Below are 24,631 nucleotides of genomic sequence, written 5' to 3'. Positions count from 1 at the left end.
CGCTGCGTAGGGTGGCATATTGTTATTATTTTTTATTTGTCTCTCTCGTTCGTGTCCGCCATGCGGATAAATATATCGTTGAAAAACAATAATACTACTTAGCGCGATTGGAACCGTTCGCTTGACGAATTATCGGCGTTGAATTATATTACCCAACGAATATCGAAATGAAATACGATTATCCGTTGTATGTACGTGCATTAAATTTTGAACGATTTCCAATATACCAAAATATCATATCACATTTAGAGAACTTTGCTTTGCTTTTTTCTCGCTCACTCGTTTCTTCTTTACCTCATACAAAGGCTTTGAGAAAATTATAATTCGTACCGTGAAGCCGATTCACGGTTCAGAACCGCCCCTTCGACCCTTAATACCGTTTTCCATCCCCCGAGGAAATTGCGCAAAAGGAGGAAGGGTATTATGCAGAAAAAAAAATAAAGAAATAAAAAAGAAAAGAAGAAAGAAAAAAACAACTTGAACCGCAGCACTTTCAAAGTCTGCAAATTGTTACCAGAAACGAATGAAACTCGGATATAATCGTGCGACGATGAGATTTCCGTACCGCCAGAAACGGACCGGAAAATTTATCAGATAATGGAAATACGGGTAAGAAAGTTTTCCACTCTTTAACTTCCCCTTTAGATCTATGACTGAAAAAGCCGATACCCATTATGAACAAACCTCGAAGTTACTCGCTGATATATATGCGAGGGTGAAAAACGGCTTTTGTTCATCCTGCGCCGACTCTAGTCTAGCTGCAAACGAGTTTGCAAATTTAAAACAGAATCCAGCTTGCAGCAGATGACGATCCGTTGTAAGAAAGAAAAATTAAAATTTGATAGGATTGGAAGCTGGTAAAAATATAAGTCGATACGTTTTATTAATTTTATTATTACGACAGACTTGTACGTTGAGTTGATTTGCCAAAGGTCTGTTTGAAAACCCGAAAAAAGAAATCGATGTAAATATAAACGAAAGCTTGGATATCGATGCTTCATTTCAAATTGCTTCAAAATTATTTAAAATCCAGTAGATTCTTTCGATTTCACTCTGTTATAGCTCACTTTATTCAGTAGACTATTTACTACAAGGCCGTTGAAAGAGATTTTCTCTTGTTTCAGTAGTCAATTCAGTAATATTATTTTTTAATTTTCAACAATTTTCCAACAGTTTTGTGAAAACTAGCCTATCAAATAAAATGAGCCACCGTAGACTGGTCGAAATCTGCTAGATTTTTGACAATTTTTAAGTGATCGGAACACAAGCATCGATACTGGCTAAACTTTGTTTTTTACATTACCAGTATTTTCAAAGAGATCTTCGCGGCTTGCGACTGCAATAATTCAACAAATACTCAACTTGCGTCTGACTCGTTGGAAAATTAACAAAAAAGCATGGATTTCAGGCCGACTTGCCATATTCATGTAAAACAGGACCAGCTCCAGACTTCCCGATCGCAAATTCGATCGAGTAATTAAAACCCGGGAACAAACTTTTGAGCAGTCTCGAATTCTTTACCTAAGAGTTTCAATTCCCAGCGGAACTGAGTCCTGAAATTCTCGAGAGTCGAGAGCCTCTTTCGATCGGTCTGATGAATAAGGCTTGAATAATGAACGCTATGCTTTCGGCTTTATGTTTATACTTTATCAACTGTAAGAAGAAAAATAAGATAAAAAAAACAACTTGTACAAATCATCCACCGGAATGAACCCGTTATTCGACAGAGGCAGTTTTATAAAAGCTCATAAAAATGCGTAAAAAATATTATAACTTGTTCCACCCCGTGTGAAGTGGATAATTGAACGAAAATACATAATCGGAATTCGAAACTCATTAAAACCAGGCTTTATCTTCGTTTATAATTCATTTTCAATTTATATATATATATATTACATATATGTACAAAAAGTATAAGGGAGTTTATTACGTGTTGTGCAAACGGACGGACCTCGTTTCTTGACGGAAAATAAACGCAGTCAATTCGCGATGGCCGGAGAGAAAGAGGGAGAAATTAGAGCAGGCAAAGGGATGAGTTAATGAAAATAGAGTAATCGGGGGTGTAATTAAGGTGAGAAAAGATGACCGTAATTTCCGCTCGATTATATTCGGCTCGTAAAATTTAGCAAGTTGGTGGGGAATTGAAAATTAATTAATCGTCGTCATTGTTGTTGTTTTCCAGAACGCCAGCAGCAGCAACAATGGAGCCGTCGGGATGACTCTCGTCCCCGAAATCGGGTGGCGAAGAAATCCGTCACAGCAGTCTTTCCATTCGTCGAAAAGTAATCATTCCCACCACTCGAGGCACCTGCCGCAAACCACATCGGCCGCCATCTACCCTCGATGTACTTACGGAGGTAATACCAAAGGTATTAAATACCTTTCCGCATCCCGAGGGATGGTTCCCTTGCCTTGTGTAACAAAGCAACAAGGGGAGGGTTTTACAGCGGATTTATTAACACCTCGTTATACGCAAATAATACGCTTCTTCGGGCGCTGCTTTGATGTATTTACAACACCATCCAATTTATGCGTATTTATCGACTGTTTAAAATAACGTTTGTTTTTTTTTTGTGCTTTCTTCTTTTTACAGACGGAAGCGCCTCGTCCAGAAATCCAGCCTCTCCGAGGAATCAGCAGAGCATTACTAAAATGCTCCTCCTCATCAGCACCGTTTTTATACTGCTTAATTTACCCAGGTAATTTATTTACCGAGATTTCAATAACTCGAACCTTCTTTCACCCGGCCAACGCGTCAACGCTCTTCTTCTTTCTTGGCTTCGTTATTTCCATTCTATTTCAATTCTATTTCACGGGTATTACTGATTAACCGCGTAATATAGCCAATGAAAATACAGTCTTTTTTTTTTCTGTTTTTGTTTTTCACCGCCAACGAGTGAATAAACGAATGCTCTTTGAATCCCCGGAATGTTCACTTGATTCGAGTGGACAATTATTCACTTATAAACGAGTCAATTTCCCTCTCATTGTGCGATTCGAAGATAACTTCAGACTTTTTTAAATTCAATTTAGTCGAGTGATCATCGATACGATTAACGGTAATTTCACAAAAATGGGTGAATCACAATTTTTCAATAAAACCATCCGCTTGTCTGTGTAACTTTTGAGTTCAATAGTGTTTTTCTTGAAAACTTCAACGTCTCTGCATACAATCGAAATCATACCAACGATCATTAATTTCTAACCTTGCGGTGTATGTAATATATATGTACCTATACATTTAAAGGGGGTATTTTCTTGAAAAATGATGTAACTTGTGCAGATGATCAATCCGCAGCTATAACAAATAACTTTCAGAAAGTCTCGAGCTCCCGTTTCCATCGCTGCCACTAATCTCGCGTGTCTGTCAAAAAACTTGGCCTTTTCCGAAAACGGTTAGGACCCGGCCGAATCCGATTTTCCCGATCCGTTAATCAAAGTCACTTGATGCATAAATTTTTACAACAGTCAGAACCCAGGCGGGAAATTCGATCAGGAATGATCAATCGAGGCGTGAAGTGAAAAAAAAAAAGTCAAAATCACTTCGACGAGCTTGAAATATAGAACAGTGAAAAATTCTGGTACGGTTAATAAATTGGAGAAAATTCCTTGAAATGTTCGATCGTAACATGTTTACGATTAAAGAACAAGCTGATTAAAGTAGGTATACCTTCCGGATCTCCGGCGATATAAAAGACAAAGATCCGGTAGTAAAAAGCAGCCGAAAAACAGAAAATTAAAAATAAAAACATCAACGTATCTCGGAAATAAATTTTTTCTATCACTTTCCAGCTACGTGATCCGGCTGTGCGTATTTTTCTTCACCCTTGCCCGAAAGGAAACGCCGTTGCTGCTCTGGTGTATCCAGCAATTTTTCATGCTGCTCTACTACACGAACTTCAGCATTAACTTTGCCCTGTACGCCATGTGCGGCATCACGTTTCGCCGATGCCTAAAGCAGCTGATGTGCAAGGTGCAAAAAAGCATCACAAGGTATCACTGCAACCCTCAACGGTACATATAGCTAATCTACAGACGTATTCGAACCCTCCGAATTAGGGGTGGTGAGAATATTGTCGTCGCCAACGGTGGCCCAGAGTTAGCCGTCGATCCCTGACCTTTGTATAATAATGCTAAGGAGAAAAGCGAGTGTTTTTTATTGACGAAAATCGGCAGCGGACGATTATAGACGCCTATAAAATCTCTCCTTCGATTATTTTCTTTTCTACGTCTTGCAATTATTTCTACCTCGTTTTTCTTACACCTACCATGGGAGGACCGAGGTTAGGGAGAGACAATATTCCGATTAACAATACTTTTCCGCAATCTGGATTAATTTTAAAATACAATCTTAGGTCGTGGTCGAGGCGCGGTGATTTTTTTTTTTCATTCGTCAAACAGCAAATTGACGAACGTAATTAATTTACCGATCGAAACTTCCCTCTGGCTTCGTTTTTGTTTTTTGTTTTCTTTCTTTCTTCTTTCAGTCCGGTTGTAAGTTTTTTTTTTTTTTTTTACCGAAATTCAACGACGGGGAAGACGCGTGGCGGTACACCGGATGTAACAAGAGTAGGAGAAAGTTTGGAAGAGTTGAAAAACATAAAAAAAAAAAAAAACAACATATTAAAAGGCTATAAAATATATATTATTACTCATAAATCTAGTCGTCTAGAATCAATCAATTATTTATACTTTATTATATAATTTTAGCAGAATTACTTCGATACTTTATATACCCAATAGACGTTAAGAGAAAAATGAAAAGGAAGTATGCAAAAACCAAAAAAATAAAAAGCAAACAAAAAAAAAAACGTACATATAACGCTGACAGCGATTAATGTGAATTAAAAAAGTTCCAGTTGTTGAATAACGGATGTCATGTCGCCGCATGGCTGTATATAATGTATATTTTGCATGTGATATGGAGAAAATATTTAGCAGACGTAAAGTGTTATGTTTGGAAATTAATTCGCTCGTTTGACGGTACCGCATATAATATGCAATATCACTAATATCGAGTTTGATGAATAATTTCGAGTGCAGGTTAACTTTTAAGTATAGGTACCCACACTTCGAAAAAGTTTCAAAACAGTTGTTTCACTTTCTTAAAAAAAAAAAAACGTCCATTCGATTTCAGTATCCGACGTCCCTTTATTATTTGACGACAAATCAATTAGCGGATAATTGACAATGCGAGAGTTGGCAAAAGTTCCGTCGGAGAGAGAGAAAAAGAAGCTTAAATAAGGCGAACCTCATGTGATGGATGTAACGAAGTAATACCTGATATAACATCATTACACGTATAACATGGGAATTTCAAATGTCTATAATAACACGGCAATGAAGACAAATCGCTGGACGATAAATTACAATGTAAATATTATTGAAAATTATATCCCTGTGTGTCCAGGTCGATGGCCCCGACATAGTCGTAAAGGTATATTTTCTCGACCCCGAATATGTCTGCGCGATTTGTCATGTGGTTTTATCTGACATTTATTTTTTTTTCTACTTTTCTTTCTTTTCGTCTTCACCCCGCAGCCCTTCAGCTATCTTTTACTTCACCCTGAAGGGGATGGGGAAAAATTTTCTATTCATCGTGGGTTCCTAAAGCATGCCCTGCAATCATATCGCTAAGAAATTGACGACGTTACGCGATGTAAAAAGATGAAGAGGATTAAGACGAATAGAAGAAAATAGAGGCGCGAACGCGATTACGAATAAACGTATTTAATTTAGACGCAAGCGTAATTAAATGAGAACGAAAACGCTGCTGCCGAAAATACCTGAGACAATCGCTATGATAGTCTTTACTTTTATTTCATTTTATTTATTTTCGTTATAAAAACATCCAAATAACAACCTGCAATTGTATTTTAGATAGAACACGAATTCGCAATAAATCAACACCCGCGCGTGTGGTTCCACCCTATTTTATATACCTGCAATAACCAGTTAACAAACCGACGAATTTAATTACCGTGAGTGCACGATGCGTTCGTCTTGTGGTGCTCAAATTAGAAACAATTTTATTCATTTATTTTCTCATCAGAAACTTGTACCGTATTAATTATACAGTTATATTAGAAAAAAAACAGAGATGGAAAAATAAGCTGGAGCATTTATTGAATAGAAAAAATGGCGAAAAGAAAGAGCGAAATGTACGCTAAAAAGTTTTTGGGCTTCGAGAAATTTTTTATCCAAAAAACGGATACATATTTTTTTTTACGAAACAGCTGCAGCCAACGGATATTATCTACGCTATACGTCCATAATTATGAACGATATCGCTGGATTTACGCAGAATCAATATACAGACATATGTAAGCTGCAGGGGGAGGCAACTTGTTTGCAAATAATAATTATCACATTTTACCGGAAGCAAAAAAGAAATATAAAAATCTGTAATAAAATCGCCTACAGCGATAAGCTCGAAGTTGGTCAGCTGTTGTATAATTAATGACTAACCATCCGCTGTGTCTGCTAAAAATTATCTCCATAATGTGTATATTGAGGTATTTAAAAGAACAGGCAAGAAAAAAAAAAAGAAAAAACGAGAAAATTAATAACCACGGGCCAAGAAAAAATGTAAATAAATTAGGGCTGCAGGTCGCGTAAGGATCGTGAGAATTCCATTACATATAATAATAATAATTATTATTATTATTATTATCAATATATATATATATACATCTATAAAATACAACTTAATACATAACGATATGTGTAACATAAGTCTGCGTAGTTAAGGAAAATCAATCAACAACGACACTGCGAGGAATGAATTAGAAAGGAAAAAAAGAACAAAAAAATCAGTTCTATGTTATTACTCTGTTCCATATACTGTTTAATCGTAAATTGAACATTTACGTGTAATGTAACGATAAAGACGTAATAATTATGAATATTGTGTATTATATGTACTACTCAATGTGTTCTACACATGTAATATAATATTTGTTTTAAATTCGTTAAGCGAATAACGATGATAAGAGAAGAAAAAAGAAAAGGAAAAACAACAAGCAACGTACACCTACCCGTATAAATGTTGTTGTAGCGTAACGCACGTGGGGATTGTAATTCTATCGATAGCCGCAAGTACACGCATAGAAAAATATACCTAATACCGGTTTGAATAACAAATGTCGTAAATCTATTGTTACCGTGTTTACAACAAAAGGAATGCCGACGGCTCCTGCATCTGGCATTTGTGACAACTGCGAGAGATAACGGGCGAAACTTGCGAGGCGGGTGAATAATACACTATACGTTATATACGTAATATAATAATAATGATGACGATAATATCAAATATGTAACGAGTTCAAATGGTATTCCCTCCTTTTGTTCGACACTGAAAGCGTTGAACGCTTTACATACCTACATGTGTTACATGTGTATGTGTAACACATGGCACAGCATTAATTTCTAAATATCGTACAGTATATGTATATATATATATATGTTATATATTAGGGCGCTTAGGAAAAAAATAATTTGCCATTTTCCACCACTGCAGCCCCTGAAAATTTTTTTCGGGTTAAACGAAAGGTTCTGTCAAACGTGAACGTTCTACGTTATGTAGAAGATCGCGCTTGGATGAATTTTCACTTTTATAAATTTATTTTAGATTCGTGAAGTATCGTGAAGAATTTTTTTTTTATCTGTTGCTTACATCAATCGCATCGTGAATTTGAATCACGCATAAGATCCACACTTGTAACATCAAGTCTCCGACTGATGTTTGAGAAGAGTGTCCGACGAGTTTTTCATTACTAATTCAATCTCGTAAAATAGTTATAATTCAATACGAACTTTTAATTTAGGAGAATAAGATTTCCCGATGATATATCGTTGTGTTATGGATCGTGTCCTTGTGATTGAATACAAATGTCAGAAAAGAAATAATAATAGAAGTGCTACAACGTCTTTCGTCGCAAATTCAAAAACTTGTGAAAAAAGGGAAAAATCTGATGAGTGTGATTTTCCACGTGACGTAGAACACTCGCCTTTTCACAGAGTCTTTCTTTTAGCCCGAACAAACTTTTTAGGGGATGTCACGTTGGATAATCGTAAATTATTTTTCTTTGAAACACCCTGATATGTATATATTTTTTTCGGTTAAATATATCATGTACGTATGTATAATATATTCCAAGTTGTAGTCAGGTGTCAAGTAGATTGTGCTTACTTTCCGATTATAATATAGGCGCGATTTTGTACGGATTATAATTGTATACCCTACATATATATAATATAAATGTGTAAATATCTTTGCGTACTATGTCCTTGAATACAAGTGTATGATTAGATAAATATATACATAAAGTGCGATCATTTTAACGTAGGTAATGCTCGTAACGATAAATACCGGCGAGTACGCGGACGAGGGCCTAAATCGGATCACAGAAAAGCGAAAAATGAGGTAACTGTGTAAGAAAAATAAAAAACAAAACAAAAAACAAAAAAAAACCAAAAAGAAAAACTGTCAGCCTCGGGTTTTCGCGATATTCAAGCTCGCTTCGGGTATATGATATCTAACGCAAATATTTCTTTTTCCGATAGGTAACGCGAAAAACGGTGAACAAATAAAAATTTCAGTCCAGGCCGGGTTGCAAATATTTGTTTCTTTATTCCACGTCTGATCGGTTGAATAAACACTTGATGAAGTGAAAAAAATTTATGTACCATTGCCCCAAAAGCCAAATCAATCGGCTAACCCAAACGTGATGTGTTATTTAAACATTTTTTTTTTATTCACCATGCTACTAAAGTGTTAGGTTTTTTTTTCTCACACTTCTTTGCTGCTTGTATGTATTATATTCAACACGAATTAGGAGAATCACTCTCTCGGTAATCGATCGATTTAGGTCCAACTCTTAGACAAAAAAAAAAACCCTCGTTCTTAATTCAGGATGTACTGTAAGAATTTATAATTATCTTTTATACGTAATATTAAATTAATACCGCATCTATAAATTGTAGACGACAGGTTTGAGCAGATTAATTAATTGTATTTTTCTGCTGTTTATCTGTTGTTCCGATATTCTGACGAAAATTGTTATTCCACGTAAAGTTTATCGTAATATCTGTAACGTACCCAAATAAATCAATTGGTATGATCGGTGGTATTTTTGAGGCAGCTGCATTTATATGTCGTTTGAACACTTGCGCTGAAATATTAGATATATGTGTATATTTGATAAGCTTGGCGAAAATTTAAAGGTATTGAGAAAAGCTTATTTTCTTAATTTCTACTTATATATCATTATCGTTGGTATTATTATTATCATAGATGTATTATAAGCTTATTTTTATACGAAATATAGTCGCTTGTTTATACACATAGATGTTATACTTATATACTATGCGTAATACGTGTATATTGTATAATTGCAACGCAGCAGATAATGAGATTAATTTACTTTACATACAAATCAATTAAATAATTGTATACCCGTAAAACTCGTATGATAATGCATTACTCCTATATATATATATATATAGGTGTACCTCTAGTCTCTGTATGAATAATATACATATAAAGCTATTTCTGTATAACGCGCTAATATGCTATACGTATACCTATAGACTTTAAAATACTGATAATATAAATGTATAAACGAATAAATATTTACGATTATGAATTAACATTCGAAACCGCGTCGTACGTTTCCGTTACGGAAATTGGTGTGTAAATTCGCGAGTCGAAAAGCGCGAAATCGGGATAAAAAATACGCAGATAATGGGATGAGAAGATGGTAGAGATGGTGGGACGGTGAGGAAAGGTGTAAAAAAAAAAAAAAAAAAAAGAAGAAAACACCTTATACCGCTTCGCGAATTTAATTTTGCGGAATTCCGCATACATGCAAATATCGTAATAGAGTAGGTGGACGATACGTTAGAATCAAAGCGCATAGATGCATCAAATTTTAAACGTACGTGTTTGTCTCCTTTTAGTTCCTTCTTTCTTACCGCAAGAAATGGAATGCAAAGTTATTCTGACAATAAGTCACGAGGATTAAAATATCCAACGTATAAATATCAGTGGTAAACTGTTTGCGAACTCGCTAAGTATCACAAAAAAAAAACTTCCAGTCTCGAACAGACTCCAAAAATTTCGCAGCCGCCGCGCATTTCGTTCGCATCAAGGCTGTAAGTGCCATTATTTTTTCGCAAAAACAAATTCTATGCAGTAAAAAAAAGAAACAACGATTTTTGCCATGTTATTTAATTTTTTATCGCGGTCACTTCAAGCCTTCTTAAATTCTCCTCCGCAATTCTTTTCCCGTTCCACGCGGATGGGCGAAAACGAGACGTTCGCAATTTTCCAGTACAGGTAAAACGGCCGATCAATCGATCGATCTCCAAAAATAATATCCCGGGAGTGCCTCTCCAATTATTATAAACCAAAGAGGGATCGGCACCGGCTTCCGAGATTGATCAACGTTTCTCAGCCACCCCTCAGTTCTATGATTTCGACCTTTCACCGAACGGGTATCACGGATCGTTAATCATCCGGAAGGATTAATGTATACTCGGGATGACCGCATCAATTCCAAGCGTCGTTCAGCCTTCAGCTAATAAATCGAACCGTACCCAAGCTATATAAGTATGTATAATCGCACCTGAACAACGATGAGCACATTATTGTAAATCAGCCGCAATGTCAGGGTCAGGATTGGCGGTAACGTCTCGGTATAAATTACGAGGAGTTCTATCGCGAAATGAATTGACGATTAGAAAAACATGGAAATTAAAACGTCTTAGGTATGTGTAAATTTTTGTGATTCGAGATGTTGATCAGATATTTTTTTAACACTGTTAAAAATGATTTCATCGACATCTGATCGTCAATTATTAGGCGCCGGAGTGATTGAACAGGATTGAAAAAAGTAGTTTGCCACAATAGTATGCGTGTTGAATTATGCAAAATGTGCATAATAATATGTATTTAGTTAACAGGCACCCGCGAATCATAAAAATTTACTTCACTTATCTTTGCAGATTTATCTAATCTTGTTTCAATTTTCATCTTTTTCTAACCGACAATAGAATTTCGTAGCATAGAAAGAGGATGTTTAAGGTGAAAGGTCAAAATGTGGTAGAAATTTCAATGTGCGGAAAGCAAAAACATGCAGAATCATATTATTTTTACGTAAAAAGATAACAGCTTCTGCGACGAGTCGTAAAATTTTGAAAAATTCACGTGATTATGAAAATAACTTTTTACACATAACGAACGACGATAATTAAGCAGAAAAAATTGTTTTAGGAATTGTCTGCATCGCGTTGCTCGAAGGGGTTGAAATCTTGTGACAAATTTCACGGATCGAATTAATTTCGGAGAGGGATAGAGAAAAAAAATCGTTACAAATCTCGTTAAATCCAGTTATTCTTGTCGCTTATTGTTAGTATAATAGCGCGAAGTGGGTAAACAAGTGTAAACGTCGAGTGGTTGATTGCATCGGGTAAACGGATACGCAGCAGAGTTCTGGGGAACGTCACGAGCCTGATAAACGAGAGTCAGAAATCCGATCCCGAAAACAATATCATGGAACGCACGTATCGTCGCTTCGCTTCTAACCCAATGGGAGCCTTGGTGGTGGGTGATGAAAAAGTCCTTTTTACCTTTTATACGATTTTGAAAGAGAGACAACGGCTGAAAACTTTTTTCCTTGTCTCCCTCGGTTTGAAGTCGTGGATATTAGACACTAACTAGACTGCGAGAAGATACAAGCGTTATATATTTTATGAGGCATTCCGTGCCATTTCAACCTGGGTCTGACGCCAAGGATCACACCTAGATTTGTTTGGCATGGAATGCTCCATATACATACATTTACCCGATTACATAGACGCGTAGAACTAATTCAAGTCTCATTTATTTTTCGGTCGAGGAAATTACTCTCGGGGAAATTTGCGTATACCTATTGAAACCGAACAAGCAATCTTCGCTCATAATTGACCGAATAAAACAGCACAAGGTTTTTAAGGTTTAGATATTTCTTACACATAATCGCGTTGATTTATCTCTATAATAATTCTGGAGGCACATATTTTTATCCGTTGTATTATTTGGAATGAATAATACGTATCATCCGAGCTTCGTTATTTTATCAGTTCAATTATATTAGCAGGATTTTCGACGGTGGTAAACAACGAAAATCCCATTACGAGATTTTCTTGGAACAAACGCATTAAACGTTATAAATAATCGTTAAATTACGGGTCTTGAATGTGCACCTATAAATAAAGCGATTACCGTATTCAACGGGAGATAATTGAAATGGATACAATAAATACACCGAGCAAAATGCATTGCCTGAAACAAGCGAATGCGTAATTGAAAATTGCTTTAACAAAAAAATACTTTACTCTACTTTAATAGACAAAATTCTTTCTTTTTTTTTTCTTTTTGATACAAATTAGTCCCGGACAACATCCCCTTTGCCAGAACTGAAAAATCATGGCAGTGCGGTGATTAAAAACTTTCCGAGTTACTTTTCTACATATTAATTGTACAATTTTACAAACCACCGAAGTAATTAGCGCGTAAATACAAATTTCACTCTTCGTAGGTGGCCTTGGCCGCTCAATTTTGCTTACAATTAGTTTTAGATCGCAATTAAAGGTACGTCACGGATCACGCCCGACGTCTTAAACGAAATTTATATAACGACCTCGTTATTCTCCGACGCTTTCGTATTCGTCAAAAGACCATAAGTCTGCACCTGCTGCTGCTGCTGCTGCTGCAGCGCGTAAGCAGTCGTTAAATTAATAAAAACAATCCACGAATTATTGCTAGTGTAAAAAGATGTTTAAAAAATGAAGGCAAAAAGAAAAAAGCAAACCACACCCAGATACCATCGCGCACGTTGTATAATTTGCGTACAAAGCTAACTTGCAGCAAAAAAAATCCCCGTTGCCCTCAGGAGTCGCTAAGAAAAGTAAAAAATTAAACTCGAGGAAACGGTATCGGCATGCCGGAAAAAAACTTTCGTAATATGTTTAACACGGAGTGGAAAGCACGATAAGCACCGTCTATAGAAATAGAGCAAATTTTTTTTCTTTCACTCGATTGAACTTAATATTACCCAATCGTTATTACAGTATCCGCCCTTTCACAAACCCTACCTTCGTCTTTCCGGATCCTGTTGGCCCCACCAGCATCAAACCGTGCCTCACAACCGTCGTCTCGTAAAGCTGAATCACCTTTTGTACGTACTCTGCGCAAAAGACACGGGAACGAATTAATACCGAGCTTTTGTTGAATTATAACTTGTAGGTACCTACAGATCACAACTTTTTTATTATTTTATTATAATATTCAATGTTTTTTTTTTATCGGGATCACTCAATTAACGGGTTATTTACACCACGAGCGTAACAATGGATAGAAGACGATGGCCAACTGATAGTTCGTTAAACTGCCAGGAATTCAGGGACAAGTGAATGGAAAAAGGTCTGGATAATTTTTATCCCCGTGTCTATAGAAAAAGTGGGGGGGTATTTTTTCGAGTTTCCGTATCGATTTCATTGTCATTGTCGCGGGTAATGGAAGGCAAGAGTAACGCTGAATATTTGAACAGGATTTTTCTCTGACGTGCGTTTGTGCATGGAACGAGGTCAAGCCGTGATTGATGCCCGGAACTGCGGATGGGGTAGAACCACCCTCTCCTCTTGTTGCGAGCTCTGATACATACCCGAGTTACATGCACGATCCGTTGTCGTGGCGGAATTTACGATGCAGAATAAAGATTGAACGCGAATTAATAAGTTATAGGGGAGGAAAGTGACGCGTGATTCGATATAAATGGTGTTCATTGAATCTACTTCACTGGGGTGCGAAAAGACATCGCATTTCTTAAGTGAAAATGATACTGAATCAGTACGGTAAACGTGCTGGGTAAATTTTGAAGTGGAATTAAACTCTTAACCCTTTGAATCACACATTATTGTGCCGAGTCAACTTTCGTGACAAGATAGTATTCTGTGGTTTTTGGAGCCGCTGATTACGATGATCTGAAATCAAATTTTGTTAATTAAAAATGGTGGAGCCAATGTGGTGGATGAAAATTTCAAATTTCCTCGAATAAGGTCAAAAAACTCATGCAGGGGTAATTGGACTCGCCCTACTAAATATTCAAAATCTGATTTCAGATTCGTAATCAGTGTCCCCAAAAACACCCGGTCAGATTTTTTCTCCGGATTCGATGGAATTTGAAAATTTCCTCCGCCATATTGGATTCGCCATTTTGAATTTTCTAAATCCGATCTCAGATTCGTAATAAGTGAGCCCTAAAACTTAGATTTTATGTAAAACATTTATACGTATAGAGGGATAACTTTCTTGCAAATGAATTATTCCATCAATCTTCACGATTTTTATCAATCATTTTATTTCTATCAATAACAATCTACATTATATCGCAATAATTACTCTCGAGTATTGAAAATCTATTAGTTTACTATCAGAAATAATAAAAAACCGCAAAGAAATATATTGAAAAATTCGCTATGGATATAAAATAGGTTGTAAGAATACTTACCACTATTAACTAACGAACTGATTAACAAGGGTTAATCTCACATTTGGGTGTGAACAGAAACGCGATAAGTCTGTTCGTGCCCAAGTTTGAGTTGCGAGGGAAATTCGCTGCGGGTAAGTTACACCACGACTTTCTTTAAAAGCTTACAAGGCGACTCGAGTCCCGTAATTTGAAGCCCTCAAGTGCTATCTTCTTCCCCGTGGAAAAAGCGCTTCGCCAATTTCGTACGTAATTCATTCAACGTCGCACCCCTGTGAAATTGTTCCCGATCCCTGCACTCCTCGCGGCTTTTAAGACGAGATTTATGCTATACCCTCACGTCACAGGTTGGCGGTGAAAAAAGGTAAAAGAAACAATATCGCCGGTACAAACGTTTCGAAGAAATTTATCATCTTCGCGATAGAAGTTGCCGGCTTTTAAATTTTTTATACCTTTTTAGTCGTGTCTTTTTCTCGTCTTTCGCGTGAAACGATGTGAATACGATTTTCACAAAAACCGACAAAATGAGGAAAATTTTACATGCGGCGGTTATGTTGGTTGCAAGCTATCCAGAAAAAAATTATCTTTAAATAAATCTATTAATATTTTTATGCCTGAAGCCCAGATTCATGGATCATCAAGCGCATTATTACTGATATAGTCAATAACTTTATTTCCGTTTCATGTTCGATAATAATCCTTCAAATAAGAGTGAATGTAACTCAGCTATTACTGTCTTCTTTTAAACAGACGATGTTGGGAAAAAATTAATTATAAACTGCAAATGATTTTTTGGTTATAATAATATAATTTTTTTAAATTTCTTTAGAAGATAATTATTCATCGGAAAATAGACGGTTTATCCACAAAGTGAAAATATTCCTGTTTCAGCTATAATTTTTCAAGTAAAATTAGTACCCTGTTCGAAGTTTATTTCAAGCGGAAAAATTGCCGTGCAGAATTGTCTACTCACATTACGCGTAATTTAGACATGCTTCTTTACGAGTGACGCTTTAATTTAAACTGGTAATAAAATCGGTTTTTGCCAACTGTACATACACCCTGGGGTATGGAGTGAGCTTGACCTCTCGTTTGATGTGGCGATTGAACAAAGAGCTCTCAAGACTTTCGGGTTCAGAAAGCGAGACGCTTTGTCCGCCGTTTTCATCCACACTCCATAAAACTCTCCCATCCCTTCGTACCCCTGAAGCTTCGCGTAATGAAATGGCGAATAAAATGGGTGCTGATAAAGTTCAAAACCACGATAATTCTTACCTCGTAAGGTTAAAAATTTAGCGAATTTCGCTTATCTGACAACGTTCGTATAAATCATCGCTACGTATCTAACCAAAGCGTTTGATAAATGTTGAAAACGTGGAGCGACGAGCATGAAGACGTGGAGAATTTCGCGAGGAACATTAGAGTTTTTATAAACGATCTCTTGAGAGGCTGTGAAACTAATTTGGTATTACGAATAAATAATCAATATTTTCCCGTACTTTGCACAACGCCTTGTAACACGTCTGCACAAATCATGGACTGCCGTAGGTATATCAAAGAATATCTCCTGTACATAAAGCGCGCCTAATCGGATATCAGGAATTTTTAGTCTTTCAAACGAACCACAATTTTGCGGTTATTTTACAAGGGTTTTCAACAAATTTATTCTCAAAGCTGTTTACCCGCGTTATTGCTTCTCTTGGACTTGTGTCTGGGTAATACTCGAGTAATCGCTGCAAAGAAGCGCCCGGGGCCAATGCAGACGTGGAGGTAAATTAAAACAACCCGACACCATCCCGTCCAATTAAAATTCCGTTTATCCGGAATGCAGAAGCCCCGATTTTGCGGGGACTAATAAATTTTGTGCAAAATGCGGCCAGAGAAATGATCTCTGGCTTTTGTGTCTCGCTAAAATTGAGCAGTGATTAAATTTTTGACGTCAGTGTCTCAAGGTAACAGGGAGAGTTGTTGTCGAAGAATAATCAATTCTATCTAAAAAAAAAAATGTGTAATTGAAGGAAATTAAAATTGGCTCAACACGCACCGTCGACGTCCTGTAGCCCTTTACTCTTGACCGACTTCCGAATGCTTGCCTCCAGGATTCCGTAGTCCACGGCCTGCTCGGTCATCTTCGGGAAAAGGTCCGAAACGATACCTTGTTTCGATAGGAAAAATAGAAATGTGGTGAAAAATGCTGCATAATTGAAATACTCGTTCTAGTCCAAATGCGAAGTGTTCTAATAACGAATCACCGAATCTATTGTTCGAATACGGATCTGTTTGTTGGAAACAAAAAAGAAAAACAGCGTTCGAGTGGCCAAGAATAGTCGAAAAAAGTGAAGTAATTTGCACGCGGTCAGTTAACCGGGAGCGCCTTTAATTGATGGCTCCCACTTGTTCGGCTGTATCTTGTAACATGATAAATAAATCTGTTCTGGCGCCAGTCTGCGTGTAATCATGCAAAATTAGTTCGGCCACTGCCGCTAATATACAACGTCTACTTAGACGCGGGTTATATTAATGTGCCCATCTGACGATATATTTGGCTCAGTGCCACTCGGTACGCTTTTCTTATTTCTACAAAGTGGGGATGAATGAACGGATCGAGTAACACAATTTTGAGGCGGACCAGATTACGACTCTCATTAGTGCTTCTTACTTTTTGGCATGCCCATGCAGTTGGGTTCAAGCTACCGCTTATGCAAGCTCACCGAACCGACTGAACAATGCTGGTGATTCAGTTTTCGCAAGACGCAATACAGTCCCTCCCTGTTTCCTTTCACATATTCTCTAAATTGCGAAGGTAATGTCGCGGTGGCTCGATGTCACGTCGCCGTGTAATATTAGGTGGTGAATTGGAACTTGGTTACGCGTGAAACGCGTCAGCGGAGCAATCACATTATATCGTACTTGCCATGGCGTAGAGGAGACGCGATCAAGTTTCTTACCGTTGAACAGCTTCAAGTCATCCTTGAGAAACTTGGGCACGTTCACATCCCGCAGCGCGCGTAAACAGATCTGCGCTTCAGTCATGTCGCGTTGCTCGCGTCTCAGATTCCCAGCGACTGCTATCACCGTCTTTACCGCTCGCATGCCGAAGTCATAATGATCCTAATAATTCACAAAATAACGGATTTTCCACGGTAAATGACGAAAAATTTACGAGAACGCCCAAGCGTACCTGAACGCTAAGCTGTTCCGAGCTCAGTTTGAACGTTGACGTTATTTTTCCAGCCAGCTGCTTAGCGTTCGAGAATCCAAAGGAGAACAGAGATATCTCGGCAATCAGCGTGTAATTCGGTACCATCATAGCTACCGGACGGAACAACGCTTTCAAATTATCCGGAAGTTCCGTACGACCGGCGTATCCTGGATTCATAGTGATAAAAACCGCGCAGGACGGCCTCAGCAGAAGGTCAACTCCTTCGAAGATGAATCTGAAAATGACGCGACACAGTCATGGTTGAATAAATTTTGAAAAAATTTGGTGAAAATTTGATATCAGATTATAATTATACCTGCTTGCTGAAATCTGCTGAGCCTTTTGTATGGTCAATATTTGCTGTGCGATAACGGAAAGTACTTCGATGTCGATTCGATTGAACTCGTCAAAGCAAGCCCAAGCACCCGAACTGAAACGCGGTGGGTATAATAAAGCATTACATCAAGTAATACTCAATGACAATTAGTATTCGTAATGGTATTAAAAAAAAAAAAAATTAACCTTTCCAACAGTGAAGACGATACCTGGCCAATCCTTTGAAGAACTTCCCCATGGACATGAAGTCAAGTTGATCGGAGCAGTTGAAGACCACGCACTGTATCGCGAAAGCCTTCGCAAGGTCTTTCGTTGTCTCAGTTTTTCCGGTCCCAGCGGGTCCGGCTGGTGCCCCACCAAATTTCAAATGAAGTGCACCGGTCAGGGTGAGATAGCAACGATCCGTCAACGGCGTGATGACCAGTCGCCCGTTGTTACCGAGGTACTCGTACCTGCCGAAACGGTATCCGTTACGCGGTGTGACAGGGACTGACCCCGATCCAGGTGTAAATAACGTTGAACGAACCCGTAAGGAAATTCAGCGTTGACAGCTCGGACCTTGAGGTCCTCGTCGTCGACCCAGTAATAACGAAGCTGCGATATCCAGTCGAAGTCGTTAGCGTTCGTGATATTTTCAAGGACCAATTTCGCCAGGACATCCCTGGCGTGAACTTCAATCACAATAACCGCCTCAAGTATCATCCTCTGGATCTCGGTCTGATTACCTCGCACCAAGTCGCGGAGGTCATCGAGCTTTGTACGGAAGGTGAATGATACTTTATCTTGGTTTCACTTAATTTTCGAACGCTTGGATTGATACGTGAAAAGCCATTGATCTGGTCACACGCCACGTACCTGTTTCAGCATTTGGTGGTAATAATTCTTGAGGGTCTGAGTCCTTATTCCCTCCTCGACGTGCGCTGTCCAGGATGTCTGTCCTCCGCAGAGGACAATTTGACCCGGCCACATGTAGACCCATTCCTTCCTCGGCTTGGACTCGACCTGTTCAAGAGCGTCGCCGATTATGCACCTCAAGGTGTCCCTCATGGCCTCCTCAACTTGCCCGAGCCAATCCTCGACGTTACCGGTGGGAAGAATCGCCGGTTGGAAAGTGACCTCCTCGTTTTCGGCGGAGTACATGTTCGTAATTGTTAGATCGCTCTCGAACTTCAGCTTGTGAATATTTTCGAAGCATTTTTTCAGGTGGGGTTGAACGGCGTGTACGTTTTTGGATTGCGCGATTATCTCGAGAAGCTCGTCATCGCTGAGGAAGAAGAACCTTGGGAAGAGCATGCGCTTCGTCTCGAGATAGTCCGACAGACCCTTCTGCACGACGTTCAAAAGACTCATACACTCCTTAAGACTCTCCAGAAGATTTGGATCCGGACAAATTTCTATTATCTGAACAGTGATATTAGAAAAGTGATCACTGCCCGAGGCGGAACAAGTTTTTCTTCGATTTGCTCGATAAAGGTGAGTAAGTTACACGCACCGTCGGACAAGCGTGAGCCGCCTTCATTATCCGTTTCCAATTTCTCTCCATGACGTTGTATTTTTTTGACTCGACAGGCAGCTGACGGCTGATATCTTCCGACGTGAATATTGGTTCAAGGTACAGCCATGCTCTACAGGGCGAATATGTAACAGGGAAAATTGGCAACGGGGCTCTTGGATATCACGATGTAAAAATTCATCAAAGGATGACGATGTTCTCACCTTTGCACCTCCAGCCAGGCGACGGAAACGTCCTGGATTAACTTGAGCTTGTTGTCCCAGTCGGCAATCCTTTCTTCGAAGGCAGTCTTGAACGGGCTGAAGCTGATTTGCTGCGTCGTCTGAACATGGTCATCCAGCATCATGATTATCTCGTCGGCGATTTTCAATACATCGGTATCTGCGGCAAATTACACGGCGCGAGTAACAGTCGTGATCGATCGTCGATCCTCACGGGAATCGATCAATATTACCCGCAGTCTTGTGGGGGATGAACTCCAGCACAACGTTTTGCCATTCCGCGAGCATTTTGTCGAGAGATTCCTCAATCGAGTGTTCCTTCGCGGCACCCTCCGCGACTTTCTTCACCGTCTCCTCGAAATCCGTCAAGCCGAGTACGATGCAATTCTTTAATGTCAAGGTCGGAGTCAGAGATATTTGAATCCCCGTTTGGTCGCTCAATTCCACAAAGTGCCGCGGCTGCATTCCGGGGTTGCGCAAAGCTTGTATCAGGCCAATGAAGGGTCGGAAAACGTCGATTTGTTCCCTGATTTCACTCGCCATATACTGGATTTCTGCAAACGAGGGTTGAGGAAGTTTTCGTCCACTGATCATTAATGGTAGGATACTTACCGGGCTGCTCGTTGAATATCTTCATGCAGCGCGTCATACTCTTGAACATGTCGGCGACCATCGCCTCGATCTGAGACCCATCGATGGTCACCAGAGGATTTTCCATCCATATTTCGTACCACTTCAGCCAGTCTGTGTAAAATTGAACAACTTCGGTTAGCCCGACGGTGTTCGAGTGTGTAACTTTGGCTCATTACTCGCCGGAAGCGGTTATCCATAGGGTCTTGTAGGGGTCAAACTCCGTAATCAGTTTACTGAGGTGTTCGTAGGGCATTACTGGAATCCCGAAAAGCTTCTGCCTCTCGTTGAGTAACAGACCCTGCTCCTGGCACTCCTTAATGATCTTCCAAACCCTCTTGACGTCGATCGCCGTCTCGTGGGTCTTGTTAATGTCACGCTGCAAAGCTATATTTGTCACGTTTCCCATCAGCCCGTCTATTCTCTCCAAAAGATTAGCCTCGTCCGTTAATTGAACTTTGTAAAACCTTTCCTGCGCTTCGAGAAGAAAGTCTAGGGTCTCGTCCACCTGGCCAAAACCCAAAACTCATCAATACTGCGCTCCTCGATTCACGTCAGTGATATATTCACTTTAAGAAATCGAGAAATGGAAATACCTGTATCTGAATTTGAAGCGGGAACCCAATAGCCTCGTATTTCAAAGCGAATTCCTCGTCTGACAAATTCCACCAGAACTGATCCAGTACGTCGTATTCAAGTTTCAGTTTCTGGACAGTGTCGTCCAAACCTTTGACGGTTAGCGGTATCGTTTCCATCCATTCCCGCATTTCGAATACCCGCTCTATGTTGAACGGCTCATCTTTCAATTTCTTCTGAATGTTTTTGTACTCGCTTAATATTTCATCGATTTGAAAATGAAGTCGCGCTGTGAACATGTTGAGCAGCCTCGTGGCTAGGTCCAGTCGCTTCTCTATCAAGAACGACTTCAGAGGTCGAACGTTCACGTTGAACGGACCGATCCAAATATTGGACGGCAAGGTCTTCTCGAGACTATGCTTCATACGGAAATGGAAGGATATTTCATCCTTGAACTCGATTACGGGGCGGGTCTCTTCATTAAAGTTCCTTGAAATGCAAAAATTTTCTATCATACTTGTTGATTCAAAGCTTGGGATTATTCCTGACAGTGTTACGATGTAACGAGCAAAGAAATATCAAGCTATTCGAAGAACATATCGTCTTCAAGCTCACTTGATGTACTGCGTTACCGGCAACATATAAAATTCGAGATATTTCTGGAATTCCTTGGCGTAAGCTTTCAGCGGTATTAATGCTTTCGAATAAATGAGATTCAGACGATCGCGAACATCGCAAACAGGCTTTTCCAATAACCCAACAGAACACAGAAGCAAATCGGCAGGAAACTTCAGATGTCGCAATAGAAACGGATGGACCTGTCTAATCTGATGACACATGGTAAGCGCGTTGTCGAATAGATGTATAATCGTCGTCTGAAATAAATTTAGTCTACGTTACGTTCGAAGGATCTTGTCTTTACTACGGTAGTTGGCACATCGCATGGAAAAAAATCTCTTTCCGATAAAGTTGATGCAAAACGAACCCGGAACTGGTCCAAATTAGTAGAGTAGACCGCACCACTTTCATCCATACGAAGCTCAATGTTGAATATCGGATAATTGCTGGGTTTGAATTGCGTTATCACCAAGTTATCGCCCCAGACAAAATCATCGCATACGTCGAGAGTACAAAGTGCCGGAGTTTCCAGCATGTAGAGGTAAAGAGACATCGAATTTTCTACCAGGTTTCGCAGACCATTCTGTGAAAATCAAACCATGTCATATAGTAGTATCGTTGCTTCTCACGAAATACAGAATCAAGAAATTTACAACCATGGGTATAAAAATCGGAGAATGACCTGCATACGAAGCATTGTCAAGGTCATGAACCTTTTCAGCTTCATAACGTCGTAAACGTCATGGTCCTTCTGCTCAAGGTTGAACCAACCTTTGCCGATGTCTCTGAGACACATTCTAACCGATTGTGTTATTTTTTCCAACCATGGCTCTTTGAGGTCTTTGATTACCGTAACCATGGTCTGCGTTTGCAGCTGTTCGAATTCTACGAGGGTCATGGACTTGCCGTAATTTGATATGAAGAGGGATCCCGCCCCGGCCTTCATTGACTCGAAAACTATGCAAGACATGGCTTCGTGTATCTCTGGACGTACGTAGAGAACGACCCAGTGGAAAAACTCCTTCGTTTTCTGTAAGTGACAAGTCATTGTTCTCATAATATACGACATCCCGTCCGGGTCAAAGGGTTGATCGATAAAGTTAAGCCGCTTTCAGGGCACCTCGAAGTTTTTCATGCCCGTTGAGACCCTTCCAGTTGCTGGAACCGCGTGTTCATCTTCCTGCAATGCCGTCTGCGTGATAAATGTGAACAGCTTCGGATGACAGTCGATCATTTGCCTCCACTTTAAGTCGCACATCGTTCGTTTGTAGTCAAGAGTTATTTCGCTCATTACCTTGAAAAGACACGTACAGTGAGCCAAAATAATTCTTTCAGAATCCCAGGGCATGACGCTACCAACTCTTAGGCGAGAGCAAAGAATGCTTGGTGATAAACGAAAGAGGAAAAAAGTCGAACTCACGTTCGTTAAATTCTTGCTGGCGTATTTCTGCTTGCCATGTCCGAGTGCCTTAGCTGTCGCCTCGTAGAACTCTTTTTCCGGGTAAGGTGGAATGCCCTCGAGGTGCATGCAGTCGACGTAAAAATTGTACCTTATCATCAAGGGATGAGGGGTCAGTGACCGACTGATTATAAGACAGAAACCTCGTTGCGGGACGGTTGAATTATTGAATCGAACCTGATACAAGCCTCCGCTTTTCGCCTAGCTGCCAACGCATTTCCGATTCTTTTCGCTGAGGTCCTCGAGTCTTCCGCATAAAAACGTATGTAAATTCTAGGGATGACGAAGGTTCTTTTGTAGCCGTCCAAAGTGAAGACCGACCACAATTTTCTCCGTGGGTCGTAATCGGTGATTGCCGCGTTACACCATTCGTATAAATTGTCCAAAGCATCCTCGTCGTTGGCGTCGGAAGAAATTCTCAGCTTTTCCGGTCTCTCGACGAATACCTCAGCAGGAATGGGATGCCGGATCCCGTCGATCGCGTTAAGGTTCACCCAGTCGTCTGTTGTTCTGTGAAATGAATCGTTCCATGCTTTGCCCGATATTTGTGAAATTTTTACAAAAAAGCGTCGTCCAAACCTGCAGTCGAATTCTTCGTCGTCGAAGAATTTGAGCGGCAGATAATTGACCGTGGGGTACAGCCCGTATTTGTCATTTTTTGACGAAAAAGGACGAACCACTTCCGGGGGCAGTAACTCCCGGGGACGAATATTTTCCTGTCTCAAGGCCATCGGCATCCGCAGATTTCTATACTGCCGCCTGCGTCGCTCCATTGCAACGTTACGCGGAAGCTGCTTCGGTGCAACGTACTTCTGCATTTGAATCTTTGGCGCGAATGACTCGGCCGGAAACGACTGGTATAATTGAAAATAAAAAACCAAGATTAGTGTCGATTTTCTGGAGGTATAGGTGCAAAGTTGCAGCTAACGTTATCGATCCTTGTTCCCGATAACGTCACGTTTATCAATTAATATTAATGATTTATGTGCAACCGGGTGGTCCTTAACAAGGTCGTTTTTGAGTTTTGACTGGCTTGCCCGCAAAATCGGCTCCATTTTATTAAAAAATAATTCCCTAATTTTTTCAGATTCTTACCTCATATCTGACCCGTGCCCCTAAGAGGGTGGACATCCCCATTCAACACTTTCAAGGGCGCATCAAATCTACCGAACGAATTTGGATAAAATTTGGTGTAGGGAGGTTTCTCGGGTCTTTGAGTACGAATCTGAACTCAAAATTTGAAAGTTTAAAGTGCCCGATCCAATATAGTGCACCAAAACTCCAAAAGTCACCTGATATTTCCATATTGGATGCACCATTTGGAATTTTTAAATTTTGAGTTCATATCGTAATCAATGACCCAAAGATCCCCTCCCACGCCAAATTTCATCTAAATTCGTTCGGTAGATTCGATATGCCCCAGAAAGGGTTGAATGGGGAAATCCACTCTCTCAGGAACACAGATTGGAGTTGAGATAAAAATCTGAAAAAAGTGGGGAATTATTTTTGACTGACGTGAAGTCGATTTGGGGAGCGAGCTGGTCG

The 24,631-nt window shown here is 39.5% G+C and overlaps 2 protein-coding genes across 3 annotated transcripts in view; one reads left to right on the top strand and one right to left on the bottom strand.

Moving 5' to 3' along the window:
* Nucleotides 1-8,541, top strand: part of LOC124221543 (thyrotropin-releasing hormone receptor) — a 28,638-nt gene extending 20,097 nt beyond the window's left edge. The window contains exons 2-4 of one of the 2 annotated variants that reach the window (XM_046631657.2): nt 2,183-2,357; nt 2,594-2,699; nt 3,793-8,541. In XM_046631657.2, the coding sequence (XP_046487613.1) occupies nt 2,183-2,357; nt 2,594-2,699; nt 3,793-4,024 (513 nt within the window). In that variant the 3' untranslated portion in view covers nt 4,025-8,541. Of the gene's footprint in view, nt 1-2,182; nt 2,370-2,593; nt 2,700-3,792 lie in introns of both variants that reach the window. The other variant, XM_046631656.2, reaches the window with a different exon arrangement.
* Nucleotides 1-24,217, bottom strand: part of LOC124221614 (dynein axonemal heavy chain 1) — a 68,080-nt gene extending 43,863 nt beyond the window's left edge. Inside the window, exons 1-22 of the mRNA XM_069137098.1 lie at nt 24,182-24,217; nt 23,666-23,940; nt 23,264-23,596; nt 23,048-23,177; nt 22,748-22,921; nt 22,310-22,657; nt 21,995-22,210; nt 21,625-21,884; nt 21,030-21,498; nt 20,617-20,941; nt 20,416-20,547; nt 20,037-20,357; nt 19,786-19,963; nt 19,562-19,694; nt 18,925-19,470; nt 18,596-18,822; nt 18,279-18,521; nt 18,050-18,163; nt 17,713-17,968; nt 17,480-17,642; nt 16,576-16,686; nt 13,138-13,229 (exon numbers count right to left, since the gene is read on the bottom strand). Coding sequence (XP_068993199.1) covers nt 13,138-13,229; nt 16,576-16,686; nt 17,480-17,642; nt 17,713-17,968; nt 18,050-18,163; nt 18,279-18,521; nt 18,596-18,822; nt 18,925-19,470; nt 19,562-19,694; nt 19,786-19,963; nt 20,037-20,357; nt 20,416-20,547; nt 20,617-20,941; nt 21,030-21,498; nt 21,625-21,884; nt 21,995-22,210; nt 22,310-22,657; nt 22,748-22,921; nt 23,048-23,177; nt 23,264-23,596; nt 23,666-23,940; nt 24,182-24,217 — 5,082 coding nt within the window. The remainder of the gene's footprint in view (nt 1-13,137; nt 13,230-16,575; nt 16,687-17,479; nt 17,643-17,712; nt 17,969-18,049; nt 18,164-18,278; nt 18,522-18,595; nt 18,823-18,924; nt 19,471-19,561; nt 19,695-19,785; nt 19,964-20,036; nt 20,358-20,415; nt 20,548-20,616; nt 20,942-21,029; nt 21,499-21,624; nt 21,885-21,994; nt 22,211-22,309; nt 22,658-22,747; nt 22,922-23,047; nt 23,178-23,263; nt 23,597-23,665; nt 23,941-24,181) is intronic.
* Between the last annotated feature and the right edge of the window lie 414 nt (nt 24,218-24,631).

The sequence above is a fragment of the Neodiprion pinetum genome, chromosome 6 (assembly GCF_021155775.2).
Source record: "Neodiprion pinetum isolate iyNeoPine1 chromosome 6, iyNeoPine1.2, whole genome shotgun sequence".
Classification (NCBI taxonomy): domain Eukaryota; kingdom Metazoa; phylum Arthropoda; class Insecta; order Hymenoptera; family Diprionidae; genus Neodiprion; species Neodiprion pinetum.
Note: the sequence above shows the minus strand (reverse complement) of the source record. Positions and strands in the feature narration are given on the sequence as shown.